Below are 17,668 nucleotides of genomic sequence, written 5' to 3'. Positions count from 1 at the left end.
GAGGGATAAGTCTGAGATTCCCAGTCCCATTAAAATACTGACCAAACAAACAGTTCTCCTGAGAGCTGGTTTGCGGTTATAAATCCTAGCAGTGTACAGTTTGAATTTTTGTTCTGAATTGTTTTTAAATTAATGTGACTTAAATCAGTCCCACTCATCTTTATATGCTAACATTCAGAAACTCCTTTCTAATTTTTTTTTATTCATTCACTAGATGAGGGCATCACTGGTGAGGTCAGCATTTATTGGCCAGAGGGCAGGTGAGAGTCAGTCGCATTGCTGGGGTCTGGAGTCACATGTAGGCCAGACCAGGTGAGGATGGCAGTTTCTTTCCCTAAAGGACATTAGTGAACCAGATGGGTTTTTCTAACAATTGACAATGGCTTCACAGTCATCATTAGACTCTTAATTCCAGGTTTTTATTGCATTCAAATGACATCATCTGCCATGGCGAGATTCAGACTCAGGTCCTCACAACATTACTTGGGTCTTTGGAATAACAGTCTACCAACACCAGGCTATCGCCTTCCCTCTGATAGTTGTTACACTACCTATTTCAAAATATTTACCATTTCATGGTTATTACTATTAGTTGAATGTTTCATGTATATCAAAGTTGTGCTAATTCTGCAATAATTCCACAAGGAGCCCTCAGTAAGCACATTGGGTTGAAAAGTTCCAGTAATTTTTCAAGCAAGATAGAAATGTGGTAGGACAGGACTTCAGCTCATTTTGCTGTCATTGTCGAGCAATGGGGTCAGTTAAATATTTGGGACAAGTGCCAAATATCTGTGTCCTTGCAACCGAGGCACCTATCCTGCTCAGGAAACTCTGAAAGTGGCAGCCAAGATTGAGAATGGCCCAAAAGAAAACATCTGCCTTGCTATGTTATTTGACCTCCTCTTCAGGAAGATGGAGCAGCTAGGAGAAGTCATGATGCAACTAGTACTCATTTCAAGCTGTGTGGGACATACAGGACTAAACAGAATCTATGCAAAGAGGACATAACTTGGTCAGAAAGGGCAGAACCTCTGGGATAATCTGGCACCCCCCACGGACATGTCCCAAGCAGTAAAATAGGGGTGAATCTAAAAACTTGTACCTTGAAATATAATCTTAGAAGTGAAAATCCTGTGAATCAGATTGTTTCCCTTCCACTGGGGTTATGACAGTGATCCATATTTCTCTAAACTGGGATCTCAATCCTATCTTGACCAAATTGATCACCAGTAACAGAATGTCATGCAATGTGGTTCAATTTGATTCTGATATTGTGCATTGTTTCTCTTCCCTACATAAAGTTCCTAATAGGGGCAATTAAACACACATTATTAAATCTGATAAAATAGTCTCACAGATGTGTATCGTAACATTTCCTCTATATCCAATAAGTAATTACAAGGATAAACAATATAAAAGAATTCACAGTGGTATGCAAATACAGCACTTGCACTGTAAAAGATTTATCATTCAGTCATACTTGTGGTTTTCTGTGAGTCAATGCAATCTTATTCAACAAGATAGTTTTCATACACCACTGCTTCCTATGGTGTATCATGTGTTACATAAAGAAGGCTTTCATGTGACACATTTATCTAGATTTTCAAAATGTCCTCTGCTCTATGTTTATTAGTTATTGAATTAAATATTATAATTGTTACAAAGAAAGAGGGAGGACACATTTCCCTAAATCTCTGAAACTACTGGGTGGTGGGGGAGGGGAGCAGAAGAATGTGGCAAAGCTCGATGGTCAATCCAAAAAACACCAGCAGAAAGCTAGATCTTTAAAGCTGCCTGTGTCTTTGCCTAGAAACTGAGTAGCTTTTCTTCCCGTATTCAGCTACCAGTTCTGGGAAAAGCCAAAAGGGAAACATTTAGATTGGAGGGTCTTTGAAATGTGGTGACAGGTGACTGATGAGCATCCATAAAATGACAAAGAATTGTTGTGTGCAGCCTGTGCATCACATAGCCTCTCCCTGGGAAACTAATTGCTTTGAATTGTTAATGGTAACATTATTTTTCTGGCAATCATTTCTTTAGAATACGCAAAATGAGCATGAAACAGTTCTTTTGACTAAACATAAAAGTTAAATGTCCCAATGTTGATCAAATTAACTTCAGCTATGTGACAATGGACTATATTTGTGAGACAATAATGGAAAGGACAAAGAGCTGCTTTATGCCAAGATTTCACAGTTGTAATGTAAAAATGTTGCAGTTGAACTAGGCCAGAGAACATTCAAAAGGCAAACAGAAGAGTACTGTCACTTTATAGAAATCTAGCTACACAGACCTGAATACACAGGACAATTTCAGGAAGTTTCAATAGTTGGCACATTGAAGTCAGCAAGTATCCCGCGTTGCTCTGTTATTAGAAGTAAGATGCAGAATGAAACAAGTGCAGAGCAAATATACAGGTGAATCAGAAATCGCAAGGTCATAATCTCTGCTTCAGTGGTACCAATAGTCAAGCATTTTAAATAGTTTTAAAGTAAAAGGCTCGGCTGAGCCAATGTTCAGGAACTCAACAGCAAGAAATAGAATATTTTAGGTTCCCATGTTGTCCAGGCATTAAATTGCTGTAATAGCTCCTATAGAGATCTGCTTAAATTACCTCTTCTAAAACTATTTATACATACACCACTAGCGAGAAGCACTTTGGTGTTAAAACAGTGTTTTACACAAGTTGAAAGGATTGAGAGAAGACAATCACTCCTTTCTGAATAGGGTTAAAGCTGCCTTAGTTCATGCAGATAAGTAATTCAAAAGCCCAGCTTGAAACTTCTCTTGTGTGATTATCTGACATCACATAGCTACAGTAGCTTGGCTGGAAATGTAGATCTACACAGCTTTTAAGAGAGATTAAAACTGAAAAAGAGGTTTACACCATAGATGCTCTCACTTTCTCTTTCCTACTGTCGGCAGGAGTAATAACAAACAATGGCCAAAGATGGTTCCCAAAACCTCTGAATGGCTACACTGTTGGTGGCAGCATTCATTCAAACTGAGCCCAGTGTATTGTCCCCTCTATCAGTGGATCAGAATAGAGTTTGCTGGTGGCTGCCAAAAGGTTAGCTGCACTGATGAAAGGAGTTTCCCATTATTCACTGCTCTACAGAGCTTTCCTATTATGTCTCCCTGCCACCGTTCATGATGGAGGTCCGGATCCGCGGCTGGATGATCAGTCAGAATAATTGATTTGTGCAAATGAAGCCCACAATAGTCGTGCAACATAAAATCTACTTTCTCCAAAGACAAATGATTTTGGCAGATCTGGTGCTGTCACATTCTAATGATATACATTATAAAACTTCTGACCCAAAAGTGAAAAATACTACAAACCTCCGAGTACATTGTGGGAGGTCCTAAATGGGGAGCCATTTGTTAAAAGAAGACAGCACCATCGTCTAAACTAAGAAGAGTTCTTTAGCCTGTCAATTAATCTTTTGCGATTCTTTCACAATTTTGGTCAGACACTTGGAAATGCTTCCAAAAATAGTTTTGATATGGATACTACTCTCAAGAAGTATGAGGGGATTGTTCCTCTGACTCAATTATTACTTGATTATTGGAGAATTCTGTGTAATTTACACCACAGTTTTTGCTGTAGAATTGACATTAATGCAATACAGTCGATTGCACAGCACCAAGTGCAAACCTTATGATTTCAGAATTTTTCGTTAGTGAAGTGATGATCCCTCAGCACAGCACGTCAGCTGTAGATAGAATACGGCACTATTAAAATGGGAAATAAAGTTTAAAGACGACTGAAGACTTTTAAACATGGTATAATTGTCTTTGGTTGCAAATGGCTGATTATCCGGTTAGTTCATTCTTATCATTAAATATTTTAAAGTCAGAAGCAAGACAGATTTGCAATCTCATGTTCAATTGCACTTGGATGGATCTCTATTTCTCCCAATTTAGGCACTCTGTATATGCAACATTGTGTCCTGTGTAACATTTTTAAAACTACTCCAGTTATTGCAACAGTGTATTTACTGGAGTAATGTTTTTTTATTTCCTGTTTTATAAATAACATCTTAATAAATATAAAAAAGTGCATTTAACCACATCTAATTTTTTTAACTACTTAATCATTACTATTCATTCGACCATTTGAAAAAAAAATCAATTTTCTCCATTTGACAGGTACAGAGCAATCAAGCAAATAAATTGGAGTGGTTTCATTTCTGTTCTTGCCAATTGTTAATCTTAATACTGCTATTTTGACGTGTAAATGCTAATTAAAATTCTATATGATCAATTGGATCCAATGATAGTGATACTTTGGCAGTGGAGGCTCTTTACGGTAAGTAGGCAAAAGTGAGGGCTGCAGATGCTGGAAGGCAGAGTTTAGATCAGAATGGTGCTGGAAAAGCACAGCATGTCAGGCAGCATCCGAGGAGCACGATAATCGACTTTTCGGGTAAAAGCCCTTCATCAGGAATGTAGGGTAAGTAATCAATCTTGTATGGTGTGCAAGGAAACTTTAATCCTCTGCTACCTCAGGTATCTGTCCCGACGTAGAGACAATCCACTTAGTGATTTGACGATTGCTTTTCCCTGTGTTCTGGGTGGACTATCTCTGGCTGTTCTTGGGTGAAAGGTTAGATTTTCCCTTTCCCTCAGTTATGGCCATGTTGAGAAAGCCACAGATTTAAAAGTCATCAGAGTCAAATGCCCCAATTTATGCCAGTGAATTGTTTTGTGGCCAACCTTGACTCATCCTGTTTCCAATGAAAATCCACTCAATTAATCTTTAAAGTAATTTCTGCCATCGCTAATTTGGTTACATTTCTTCCCTCTGAGTCATACAATTCCAGCTTCAAGATCATTCCAGGACTTAAGCACAAAATCAAGGCTGCTGCTGTAGTGAACTATTGAGTGAGTGCTGCACTGTTAGTCTCCCTGTCTTTACTGAGGAAATCTTCAAGCTGATGCCATGTCAGTGTTCTCAGCTGGGCGTAAAAGATTACACGACATCATTCTGAAGAAAAGCAGGCGAACTATCTCTGACGCTCTGGCCTATGTTTATCTCTCAATCAACATCACTAGAATAATCACAGCAAACTTTATATTAACAGGCACCAATGGGGCCTGGAATGTTCTGGTTGATCAAATATTTGGGATAATCAACATGTCCATATAATCAATGTAAAAATACACACTAATAGAAATGTAATGTAGGGGGTTACACCACAGTTATACTTTATTTACAGCATAAATCACTTAACCAATAATGTAACTTCGCCTTAAATAAAACATGACGGCAGATAGCCTTCTCACTCACCCTCAGCTGGCTACTCTAACATCACAGTGATATTTCATAGTCATAAAATTATGTAGCATGGAAAGAGACCCTTTGGTCCAACTTGTCCGCACAGATCAGATATCCTAAACTAATCTAGTCCCATTTGTTAGCATTTGGCCCATATACCTGTAAACCCTTCTGATTCATGCACCCATCCAGATGATTTTTAAATGTTTCATTTGCACCCACCTCCACCACCTCCTCTTGCAGCTTGTTCCATACACAAACCACCCTCTGAGTGAAAGAAATTGCCCTTCAGGTCCCCTTTAAATCTTTCCCCTCTCTATGCCTTTTGGATGTGTACTCCCCTACCCTGGGAAAAAGACCTTGGCTATTGGAAGAGAAACTGATTTGAAATTGAATCAACTGTGGATATTTGCTTGGCCATTCAATTGAACATCAAGTATATGTACATTGTGGTAAGTACATTAAAAAAAACTATAATAATTGCACAGAATAATGCAGTAAACTTTTCAGTACATGAGGTGTATAGTCTTTGCAGGGGGTTTATCAAGTATGCCAGATCATCAATTTGCTGCCACATTTACTACATTACAAAAGTGACGATACTCTATAAGTTGTTCTTTAGTGCCTTGAGATATCCGATCACTGTGAAATATGGTGGATTAATGCAAAATTTTTTTTGACATAGAGTCATAGAGATGTACAGCACGAAACAGACCCTTCAGTCCAACCTGTCCATGCCGACCAGATATCCCAACCCAATCTAGTCCCACCTGCCAGCACCCGGCCCATATCCCTCCAAACCCTTCCTATTCATATACCCATCCAAATGCCTTTTAAATGTTGCAATTGTACCAGACATACTTGCATGAAGTATAATTTATCAACAAAAACAGCAAAATGTCCCAAAACAATAAAAGTACAGACCAAATTGAGTGTTTATATTATTCACCAGAATGTTATCACAAGCTTTCAGATCAACTTAAATCCATAAACCAGTGAGATTGCTACCATTTATACATCACGTCATTTGATCTGTGTTGGGATTGTGTAATTTGTGGTTGTAACAGTGCCACACATTTGAGTCCTACTTGTCAATGCTGACTGTATGCTCCAAGAAAAATATTGGATTAGAGCTGGGCTGCAACATTTCAGGCTACACAGATCAGATGTGTATCAGATTTTTTGTATTTAATTTGAGGCTAGTAGCAATAATAAGATGCAAATGAGATATTAAGAAAGAATCCTCCTGACAGCAGCTATGCTCACTGTATTGACAACCCTGAATATCCAACACCTACCTCTGAACAAATCCTGGATACAAATGGATAGAATTACATTGGTGAACAGATTTTATGTTATTTGTATAATTATCGTACACATTGTAATTGCACCTGCCTTACACTGTGTAATTTTAATGTAAAAGATAATAGCGGTGTGGAAAACCGTTGTAGAAAATTAATGGTTATGAACTTATTAATATAAACAAAACAAATGCTTTTATTTCACCTAAGTTAACAACAATTAACTCACACCAATATCAAGATAATACAAAAAGCAGGATTTTTTAAAAATAACTACATCTGCTGCTTGTAGGCACAGAAGCAGTATGTTTTGGAAGAAAAATTAACAGGTGGATATAAATATTAATACAGTGAAGCATATATTTGGTTTGGTCCTAGGATACTAAAAGAAACAACTGCAGAGATAGTGGAAGCATAGGTAGTAATATTTGAAAAATCTTCAGATTCTGGAGAAGTCCCAGATGATTAAAAAACTGCCAATGTAACACCTTATTCAAAAATGGATGGAGGCAAAAACAGGCAACTATAGGCCAGTTGGCTTAATATCTGTTACTGTGAAAACATTAGAGTCTATTATAAAGAATGCAATGTCAGAACGTTTAGGAATGCATAATATGGTCCTACAGAGTCAACATAGCTTCATGAAGGGGAAATTATATCTGATAAATTTATTAGAACTATTTGAAGAGATATCAACCAGAATAGAAAAAAGAGAATCAGTAAATGTAACATATGTGGATTTCCAAAAGGCATTTCATAAGATGCCGCACATAAGGCTAGCTAATAAGAGCCCATAGTATCAGGGCTAGTATTTTAGCATGGCTGCAAGATTGGCTAACTAATAGGAGACACATAGTTGGGATAAAGGGGGCATTTTTAGAATGGCAATCTGTAACTAGTGGAGATCAGTGTTTGGGAAAAAAATATTTATTAAACATATCAACAAGTTGGATAGGAAGGTACGATAGCTAAGTCTGTGAATAACACAAAAATAAATAGGGAGGCAATGGTATATTAACTCAAAGGGCCTACACAGGGTACAGAGAAGATATAGACAAGTGAGCAAATACTTGGCAGTTGAAATATAATGTAAGAAAATGTGAAGTTATGCACTTTGGCATGAAGACTAGAGAAGTAGAATATTATTTAAATGCAGATAGCTGCAGCCACAGGGCTTGAGGGTTTTTGTGCATGAATCATGATCATGTCTGTACCTAGCTTCTACTTTAATGCATCAATACAAGTAGCATTGGCTATTCCTTCTGGTAACAAATTCCACATTCTAACCACTCTCTGGGTAAAGACCTTTGGCAGCAGTCCTGAAATAAAACCTATTTTCACCTCTGATGCCACTCATGCTCAATGCCTCGCATCTCACAGTTTCTGAGTGTGGCATTAAAGGGAATATTTCTTGTTGTTCTTAAAGTGAATGGAAGCCTTTCTTAGTAATAATACTTTGAGATGAGACAACGAGGCATAAACACAACAGTAGTGGCAATCAACAAACTGGTCCATTTGGTTTGAATGCATTTCTTCGAGTTTTACAGCTTTCAAAACTGTGTACATTTGCTTTGTACTAAAACCCAACACTTAAATCTAATTCAATTCAAAATCCTTCTCGTGAACAATAAAATGATCAAGAATCCTGAAACATGACAAATCATATGTTTAACTATTCATCAAGTCAGAAAGTATTGATTTCCAGCTCTAACAGCCCAGCCTCAACAAGTCAATGGGGAGAGAGTTCCAGATTTTCACAACCCTCTCTATGAAAGAGATGTTTTCAGCCTTTACCTCTTTATGGCCTAGCTCTAATTCTAAGACTATTACCCTGGTTCCCTCATTTTGTGCTCTGTTACCAATTCAATTCATCCCCAACTAAACAAGAATGTTTGAATCATCAACACAGCATGCATTTTTTTATAGCAGCTTACATACCTGGAAAATGCCTGACTGACAGATTTGGCACCTCGGGGGTAGAGGGGTTTGACCCCTGAATACAGGAAAGTTTTGATTCAAAGGAGGGAAAAATGGAGAATGGTCATGGGTAGGCAGAAATAGTATTGCTCCTCTTGGCCCACAAACATTACTGTAAAGGCACTCACTTCTTCCCAAAAACATCTCCGCAGAAACATTCTGTCAGGTTTTCTCAGAGCTGGGAAACCAAGCAGGCCCAGTTTGGTCCTGCTGACTAGGTCAGCTTTAAGGCACTGGCCTCATAAAATATGCATTAAAAATGCTAACTCTATTCTGATTCTATTAAACTGAGAACTACTTGCGTAAAATTCAGGTTAGGGTCAGAATTGAGAAGTTCCAGAACAGAAAGAAAATTGGTTGTGAATAGATTTAAATGATAATTAATCAATTACACCATGAACATTTGTACTTCAATACATATGCAAAGGTGCCATTAGGTTGAGCTCAACATTGCACATGATTTGATATGCTTTATCAGCAGTTCAAACAGTGCTACTAGTTGAGAGTCTATTTCATATAAATGGAGACAATGCTTACCCATGCTGTTCAATAACTCTATAATCATTAAAACTTGTAGAAAAGTTTCACTCAAGTTGTTTGGGGAAATCTCAATCCATATGATCATGAAATGGAAACACTAACAGAAACTGCTGGAAAAAAAACTCAGCAGATCTGGCTGCATCTGTGGAGAGAAATCAGAGTTAACATTTCAAGCCCAGTGACCCTTCCTCAGAACACTGACATGAAATGGATTGTTTTGGAGTTGATGGTGGGACCAAGAGGGACAGGACAAAAGAAAGACTTGCATTTATACGGTGCACTTCGTGACAACCAAATGTCTCAAAAGTAGCGAATGAAGATTAATCATTTGAGTATAGTAATGAGCAACGAGTCAATGCTGTCCAAGTGGAAATAAGATGGAAGGAGGTAATCTCCCTTAATACTGCACAAAAGAGAAACAAATGATAAATTTAGGATGCACAGACTATATTGAAACAACAGGAATCCTACAAATATTTGTATCACGTTAGTGTATCTAGCATTGTTCCCTAATATTGATGGGATGACATTGAAGAAAATGAGGGAGAGTGAAAGCTGTCCAGGAACTTGGAAAGACCAAATTTAACGGCAAGGCCACATCATCATATCTCAATTTCAATTTTCACCCAGCAGCTGGTTGACAGTCTGGGGCATGGGGCTGCTGGCTAATCCTGGGAGGGGGAAAGAGATAGAGAGGTCACAATCAGCAGAAAGAAGGCTGATGATGATGTCCAGGAAGCACACATGGTCCTACTGGGCCTACCAGAATAGCGAGAAATGAAAACTTAGCTTCTGGAAGGGGCAGCTTTCATCTCAATTTTGCTACTGAGTGTTGGAAAAAACCCTCCAGCACAGTTAAAGTTTTATGCTGGGCTCCCAATCGTTTGGTGGGAGACAGATTTAATTGCATTACTGAGGTGCACTGCATACCCAAAACGGAACTCACACACTTTGCTCCTTGCAGCCACAAGAAATAGTGAGCAGTGCAGGCACTGGGGTAAGATTGCATCATATATTTTCTGGGAATTAGCATGCTCTCCCACAGTGTTAGGTTTAAGATCAAAGCCTGCAATGCTACGTGAAAAAAAAATGATTTATAAAAATTCTGAAGCAAATGCAAGCTACTCACAGAAGAAATCTGACAGATTCTGAAAACCCAAACATTTCACATTGTACAAAGCAGCAATAACATCGTCAACTATACTTCATTCGGTAAAAGCGAACAACAAATTCTCAGCATCTTGGACATGGGGACACAAAAATAAAACTTTCCTTGCTTTAATAGAAGCATTGGATTAGAAAGTAGCTAAATGTCTCATTCTCAGGCTGGAGGCCCAAGCAGAACTGGGATGACCAGCATGCTCTGAGTGGAGCAGGCCAGCCAGTGGGCTGGAGGCTCGAATGGAGTTGGAACAGCCAATGGGCTGGAGGCCCAAAGGGAGTGGGGACGGCCAGTGGGCTGGAGGCCTGAATGGAGTGGGGATGGCCAATGGGCTGGAGGCCCAAAGGGAGTGGGGACGGCCAGTGGGTTGGAGGCCCAAAGGGAGTGGGGACGGCCAGTGGGCTGGAGGCCCAAAGGGAGTGGTAACAGCCAGTGGGTTGGAGGCCGAAAGGGAGTGGGGGCGGCAAGTGGGCTGGAGGCCCGAATGGAGTGGGGACGGCCAGTGGGCTGGAGGCCCAAATGGAGTGGTAACAGCCAGTGGGTTGGAGGCCCAAAAGGAGTGGGGACGGCAAGTGGGCTGGAGGCCCGAATGGAGTGGGGACGGCCAGTGGGCTGGAGGCCTGAATGGAGTGGGGACGGCCAGTGGGCTGGAGGCCCGAATGGAGTGGGGACGGCCAGTGGGCTGGAGGTCCAAAGGGAATGGGGACGGCCAGTGGGCTGGAGGCCCAAAGGGAGTGGGGATGTCCAGTGGGTTGGAGGCCCAAAGGGAGTGGGGACGGCCAGTGGGTTGGAGGCCCAAAGGTAGTGGGGACGGCCAGTGAGTTGGATGCCCAAAGGGAGTGGGCACGGACAGTGGGCTGGAGGCCCGAATGGAGTGTGGACAGCCAGTGGGCTGGAGGCCCGAATGGAGTGGGGATGGCCTGTGAGCTGGAGGCCTGAGTGAAGTTTAGGCATTCAATGTTTATCAAATCATTTTCTGAGGTAATCTGAAAAATCCAAAACACAATGGATAAGATGTATATGAGAGAGGGAATAATTCATTCAGAAAATATGTGGCAGGAATTAAGCTGATCGTAACAGGAGGCCCAAAGGGAGTGGGGACGGCCAGTGGGTTGGAGGCCCAAAGGGATTGGGGACGGCCAGTGGGCTGGAGGCTCTGCAAAGCAGACTTTTAGTAGGTTGTAGGCAAAAGTGTGGAGTGCAGATTCTGGAAACCAGGGTTTAGATCGGAGTGGTGCTGGAAACGCACAGCAGGTCAGGCAGCATCCGAGGAGCAGGAAAATCGATGTTTTGGGCAAAAGCTCTTCTCCAGGAATAGAGGCAGGAAGCCTCCAGGGTGGAGAAATAAATGGGGGTGGGTGGGGCTGGGCAGAAGGTAGCAAATAGTACAATAGGTGAATGGGGGTGGGGATGGAGGTGATAGGTCAGAGGGGATGGTGGAGTGGATAGGTGGGAAGGGAGATTGGCAGGTAGGACAGGTCATGAGGACAGTTCATGAGGACAGTGCTGAGCTGGAAGGTCGGAACTGAGGTAAGGTGCGGGAGGGGAGATGAGGAAACTGGTGAAGTCCACATTGATGCACTGGGGTTGAAGTGTTCCGAGACAGAGAAAAGCTAGTCATGTTGTATGTGAGATTGCTCCTTTTCAAAACTGAGCCTTTTAAAGTTGCACTTAGCAAAGAAATTGCTGCAGCCAAGCATCAAGGCTTTAAGGCAGCTGATGTCATCCATTTTAATATTTACTTTATGTTCGTAGTCATTCTGCTGTTAAAATTGAAGCTGCCCCAAAATAATTCAGGTTTTTACTGGTACATTTTCATATTTAGAAGGGATTTAGCATCATTTTTTGCCGGACACAAAGTGATGATTAACAGAGTACCTGGAATTATTGCGATTAAAAAGTACTCAAGTTATACTCATTAAGAAGGCTGTGCTTACTGCCACTACAACTACAGGGGAACAGTCATCACTCAGGCAGGTCACATTCATATAGCAGCACTGCCAGAGATGCACCGGATAACTTCCTGCAAAGACTAAGACCATCCTTACCGTTACAGCAGAAACAATAAAATGTGAGCTTTTTCCAGTATTTCGCCATTACACACTTGTAAATGTTGTGTGATCTTATTGTGCCAGTCTAACACTTTAGCTCAGGATCAAAGTTTCACATGGCAAATTGAAGCAGAGTGAAATGGTGGGATCAGATGGAGAACCAGTGGAGCAGTGGAGTACTGAGAGAGTTAGAACACAGAGCAGTGTGCCAGTGAGATAACAACAGTGCAACAGGTCACAGGACAGTGCTTGAATGAGACAGAGCGGGGCAGACAGAGAGAGAGAGAGAGACAGAGAGTGGGGCAGACAGAAAGAGAGAGACAGACAGACAAACAGTGGGGCAAACAGAGAGAGAGAGAGACAGAGAGTGGGGCATAGAGAAAGAGAGAGAGAGACAAAGAGCAGGGCAGACAGAGAGAGAGCGAGAGACAAAGAGCGGGGCAGATAGAGAGAGGGAGAGAGAGAGAAAGACAGAGGGACAGACAGAGAGAGCGACAGAGAGAGACCAAAAAGAGTGAGAGAGGTAGAGACACAGTGGGGAGGGCAGAAAGACAGTGGGGCAATTACAATAGTGAACTAGAAAATACAGCAGTGGAGGGACAACTGAGCAATGGAGGGGGCTGAGCCAGTGGGGCTGTGGTGCAACAGAGCAATCAGGCAGCAAAGCAGCTCTGTAGGAAGTGGCAGAGGAATGTTACAATGGAGAAGCAAGGCACTGCAGCAGCAGAGAAGCAGGGCAAGGGGGAATTGTGCAGCAGGCCAGATGAGTAGTAGAGCAACAGAATGATGAGCTGGTGAAGCAGTGTACTGGCTGGGCAGCAGAGCAGCAAGTACAACAGTGCATCAAAGGCACATGTTTGGTGCCACTTCAGCAGAGAGGGTGTTGACTTCTTGTGCCGGGCTGACATCAATGGTATCCACACCACTGACCCCTGCACTGAACCCTGCATTGATGCTACCAGGGCACACTGGAACTTCAGAAAGAAATCTTGACAACAAAGCTTTTAAGACCATAGGTGGAAGTTCCAATTATTGAAGAGCATGAAACAAGCAATGGTTTGATCTGTTATACACTCAGTTTGATTGTTATACGCATTAACACTGTAAGTAATCTAATCTAATCTAATTTAATAAATGTGCAGGGTGTATGACAGGCAGTCAATCCAATACAAGTCTGAAGATGAAGAACTAACAAAGAGGATTGATGAGGGCAGAGCGGTGGACGTGATCTATGTGGATTTCAGTAAGGCGTTCAACAAGGTTCTTCATGGTTGACTGGTTAGCAACATCAGACCACATGGAATACAGGGAGAACTAGGCATTTGGTTACTGAATTGGCTCAAAGGTAGAAGACAGAGGGTGGTGGTAGACGGTTGTTGTTCAGACTGGAGGCCTGTGACCAGTGGAGTGCCACAAGGATCGGTGCTGGACCCACAGCTTTTTGTCATTTAGATAAATGATGTGGATGTGAACATAAGAGTTACAGTTAGGAAGTTTGCAGATGACCCCAAAATTGGAGGTGTAGTGAACAGTGAAGAAGGTTACCTCAGAATGAAATGGGGATCTTGATCAGACGGGCCAATGGGCCGAGTAGTGGCAGATGGAGTTCAATTTACATAAATGTGAGGTGCTGCATTTTGGAAAGACAAATCAGGGCAGGAATTATTTACTTAATGGCAAGGTCCTGGAGAGTGTTGCCAAACAAAGAGACTTCAGTGTGCAGGTTCATAGCTCCTTGAAAGTAGAGTCGCAGGTAGATAGGATAGTGAAGAAGGCATTTGGTATGTTTTCCTTTACTGGTCAGGGCATTGAGTATAGGAGTTAGGAGGTCATGTTGTGGCTGTAAGGGGCATTGTTTAGGCCACTTTTGGAATACTGTGTGCAATTTTGGTCTCCCTTCTATTGGAAAGATGTTGTGAAACTCGAAAGGGTTCAGAAAAGATTTCCAAGGATGTTGCCAAGGTTGGAGGTTTTGAGCTATAGGGAGAGGCAGAATAGGTTGGGGCTGTTTCCCCTAGAGCATCAGAGGATGAGGGGTGATGTTAGAGTTTATAAAATCATCAGGAGCATGGATAGGGTAAATAGACAAGGCCTTTTCCTCAGGGTGTGGGAGTTCAGAACTAGAGGTTTAGGGTGAGAGGGGGAAAATTTAAAAGGGACCTAAGGGACAACTTCTTCATGCAAGGGGTAATGCTTGTATGGAATTAGCTGCCAGAGGAAATGGTAGCCAGTTCAATTACAACATTTAAAAGACATCTGGATGGTACATGAATAAGATGGGTTTAGAGGGATATGGCCCAAGTGTTGGTAAATGGAACTAGATTAGTTCAGGATATCTGGTCGGCATGGATGAGTTGGACTGAAGGGTCTGTTTCCATTCTGTACATCTCTATAACTCTAAGACTGTGTTGAACTATTTGCTCCTCGTTGCCTTTCAATTCGCGCTTTGCTGACTATCTTTCACTGATACGTTAAAAATCATGTCCAGTTAAAGGGACATTGCCTTTTTTGTTTTGATGAGGGGAAAAGATCATACATTATTTTCAACTCAAGACATCATACACAGATAGTGAAATTATGAATTTTTCAATTCAATTTTCCTCATTATATGACGTGCTTCTAATTAAATGAAGGAACACATGCCAAATACTTATCAGGAAGACAACATTTTTTAAGAGTAACTCCCAATACAGGACCTGATCCAATCAACAGTACAAACCACACAAAATAAAGACTTTTCAGAGCTGGCTATCACATCGAAGCACATAATTTTCTAAATTAAGAGGTCACTTGGTTTCAGTGTATAAAATGTAAAGTAAAAATCCTTCTTACCTATCTAGCACGTAAGTAAGAGCTTTCTGTCGGGTTCCTGAGTAGACAGATGGGCTTGTTTCCCAAGCAATTAAATTGGAAGCATCATGGAAAAGATGAATGTTCACCAAGTCAAAGGCACTGTCAAGAAAATAACCATCACAAAAGTGAATCATCAGGCGAGTGCTCTTACGATCATGACAGAATTTAGAAAAGGGTCGCACTGCACATCAAACTGCCATAATAGGAGCCTTACAAATACATTTGTATTTTGGAACATGCCCTTTGCACGTACTGGGATTAACTATTATGGTTAATAAACAATAAAATTCTTTCAATAATGATGGTTGCCGACTTTCCTTGACAAAATTCATATTTGCTTACTAAGCATACTGCCTCTGTTGTTTTAATGGAGAATTGCTTTTAAACAATACATTGTAAGTAAATTCTGATATCTATCACCCCACAGATGGAACCTCATTATACCTGTCAGCTCACACCTTATATATTGAATGCTATTGTCAACTAATCCATGAAAAGTAAATAATGCATCCCTGTGTACATGCTCTGGGAGGGTAGCTTCACAATAAGAATGACACAATCATAAAAATGTGCCATTTTGTGCATTAGTTTATTAAGTGTTATTAAAAATCTGTAAAACTGAGCTTCATTATTTTAAGTGTTTTACAGCCAGCATTCGGAAGCACTTGGAGAGAAGGATTTATGAGATCTGAGGGAAAATTTTCATACAAAAAAATAAGAATAGCGAAATAAAATCATTTTCACCTTGTAGACGAAATGTCATTCACTAAGAAATTGTCAAGCTGAAAGAATTACTTTTAGTCTTTCATTTAATATCTTTCTAAAGTTCACTAAGAGCACAGATGAACATTGATAGGAGCTCCAGATCTCAAAGATATTAACTGAATACCAAAGTTAAATGATAGAGGATACAAGGGAGTCCCTCTTCTTACCAGGTGAAGAACCTTATGAAGAAAAATACCTAGTCACATCATACTTTTACCACATGCAAATCTCCTCAGTACTGAAAACCAATGCCAATATTTGTAGCAACACTGAAATGAGGAGTGTTTCATCCACTCAGAGAAATCGTAATATGGGATTAGGGACTGGAGAATGATCAAATTTATAAAACTAATTGATGGATTTCTCTCTGTCATAAATATTCCACAAATTCAACATATAACACATTCTTGAACAAATTAAAATCAAATAAATGAGAATGGCAGCAGAGTTAATTCATTTCAACTGAGGTGACAGTGGATGGACTACAATCAATTTTGATTTCACTGGCATTGGTACAATGGGAAGAAGAAAATCAAGCTGATTCCAAGGCTTACTGGCTCCCCAATTGGAAAGCATATTGAAGTTATAACAGGCACAGTCCAGAATGGCCTACTCATGTATTTGTTACTGTGAAATATTTGCTGATGCTTACATATGAGAATTTGACATGTAGCAAGCTATTGATTATTGCTAGACCTATGGAAATATATATGGACCAATCAACAGGGTAACATTATGAAGAAGGTAAATGTTATGTTGACCTTCAGAGTGAGTGGATTCAAAACAGGAGCAGGAATGTCTTGCTGCGTTTGGACAGTGCCTTGATGAGACCATGCTTGGAATATTGTATGTGTTTTTGTCTTCTTACCTGAGGAAGAATGTTCTTGCTAGAGGGAGTGCAATCAAGATGTATCAGATTGATTCCTGGGATGGCAGGCTGGCATATGAAGGCAGAATCGACCGGTTAGAATTATGTTCACTGGAAACGAGAAGCAGTAGGGGAGAGGTGATGGCCTAGTGGTATAATCACTGGGCTATTAATCTGAGGAACTGGGTTCAAATCCAGCAGGTAGTAGAATTCAAATTCAATAAAAAATTTAAATTAAGAGATTTCCATTTCATGGGGCATTGGCATTGGTTTTGGAACCGGGGCGGGGGGATCTGTACCATTGGAACAGTTTCCACCTGAACCAATCTGGAACCAGTGTTCTCGTGAAAAGGATAAATAGGGTGGTCAGTCGGACGTAAAACGTCTGTGTCGGGAGGTAGGGAAAGCAAAAGTGATGGGAGGTATGGAGTTAAATGGAAAGTCAAGCAGCAGGATAGCATATGTGCAGGTGGGTTTAAGCAGACTAGGAATGCAGCAAAAAGGAAGGATAACTGAGGACATCTTATGATATCCAATATCTCTAATAATGATAAGGAATTTAGCATTAAGACACTTTACCTGCATGCTTGTAGTATTGTTCGTAACAAAGTAGATGAATTAATGGCACAAATCATCGTGAATGATTATGATGCAGGATTGGCTGTCTGACAGAGGCAGAGTTGGGATAAAACGTTCCTTTTTGGAATAGCAACCGGTGACAAGTGTAGGGTTCAGTTTGGGGCTGCAGCTGTCCACTTTACCGGTAAATGATCTAGATAAAGAGACTGGGGGCATTCTGGTGAAGGTTGCCAATGAAGATTAGGTGGACAGGCAGGTAGTACTGTGGAGGTGGGGAGGTTGCAGGAAGAT

General features: G+C 40.8%; 1 protein-coding gene across 3 annotated transcripts in view; it reads right to left on the bottom strand.

Moving 5' to 3' along the window:
- inpp5a (inositol polyphosphate-5-phosphatase A) overlaps window positions 1–17,668 on the bottom strand; it is a 528,339-nt gene that overhangs the window by 136,332 nt on the left and 374,339 nt on the right. For all 3 annotated transcript variants that reach the window (XM_043712554.2, XM_043712555.2, XM_087998983.1), the window contains exon 8: window positions 15,145–15,264. In XM_043712554.2, coding sequence (XP_043568489.1) covers window positions 15,145–15,264 — 120 coding nt within the window. The remainder of the gene's footprint in view (window positions 1–15,144; window positions 15,265–17,668) is intronic.

This window comes from Chiloscyllium plagiosum, unplaced genomic scaffold (assembly GCF_037043375.1).
Source record: "Chiloscyllium plagiosum isolate Xiang-an unplaced genomic scaffold, Cpla_swu_hap1 HiC_scaffold_22, whole genome shotgun sequence".
Classification (NCBI taxonomy): domain Eukaryota; kingdom Metazoa; phylum Chordata; class Chondrichthyes; order Orectolobiformes; family Hemiscylliidae; genus Chiloscyllium; species Chiloscyllium plagiosum.
Note: the sequence above shows the minus strand (reverse complement) of the source record. Positions and strands in the feature narration are given on the sequence as shown.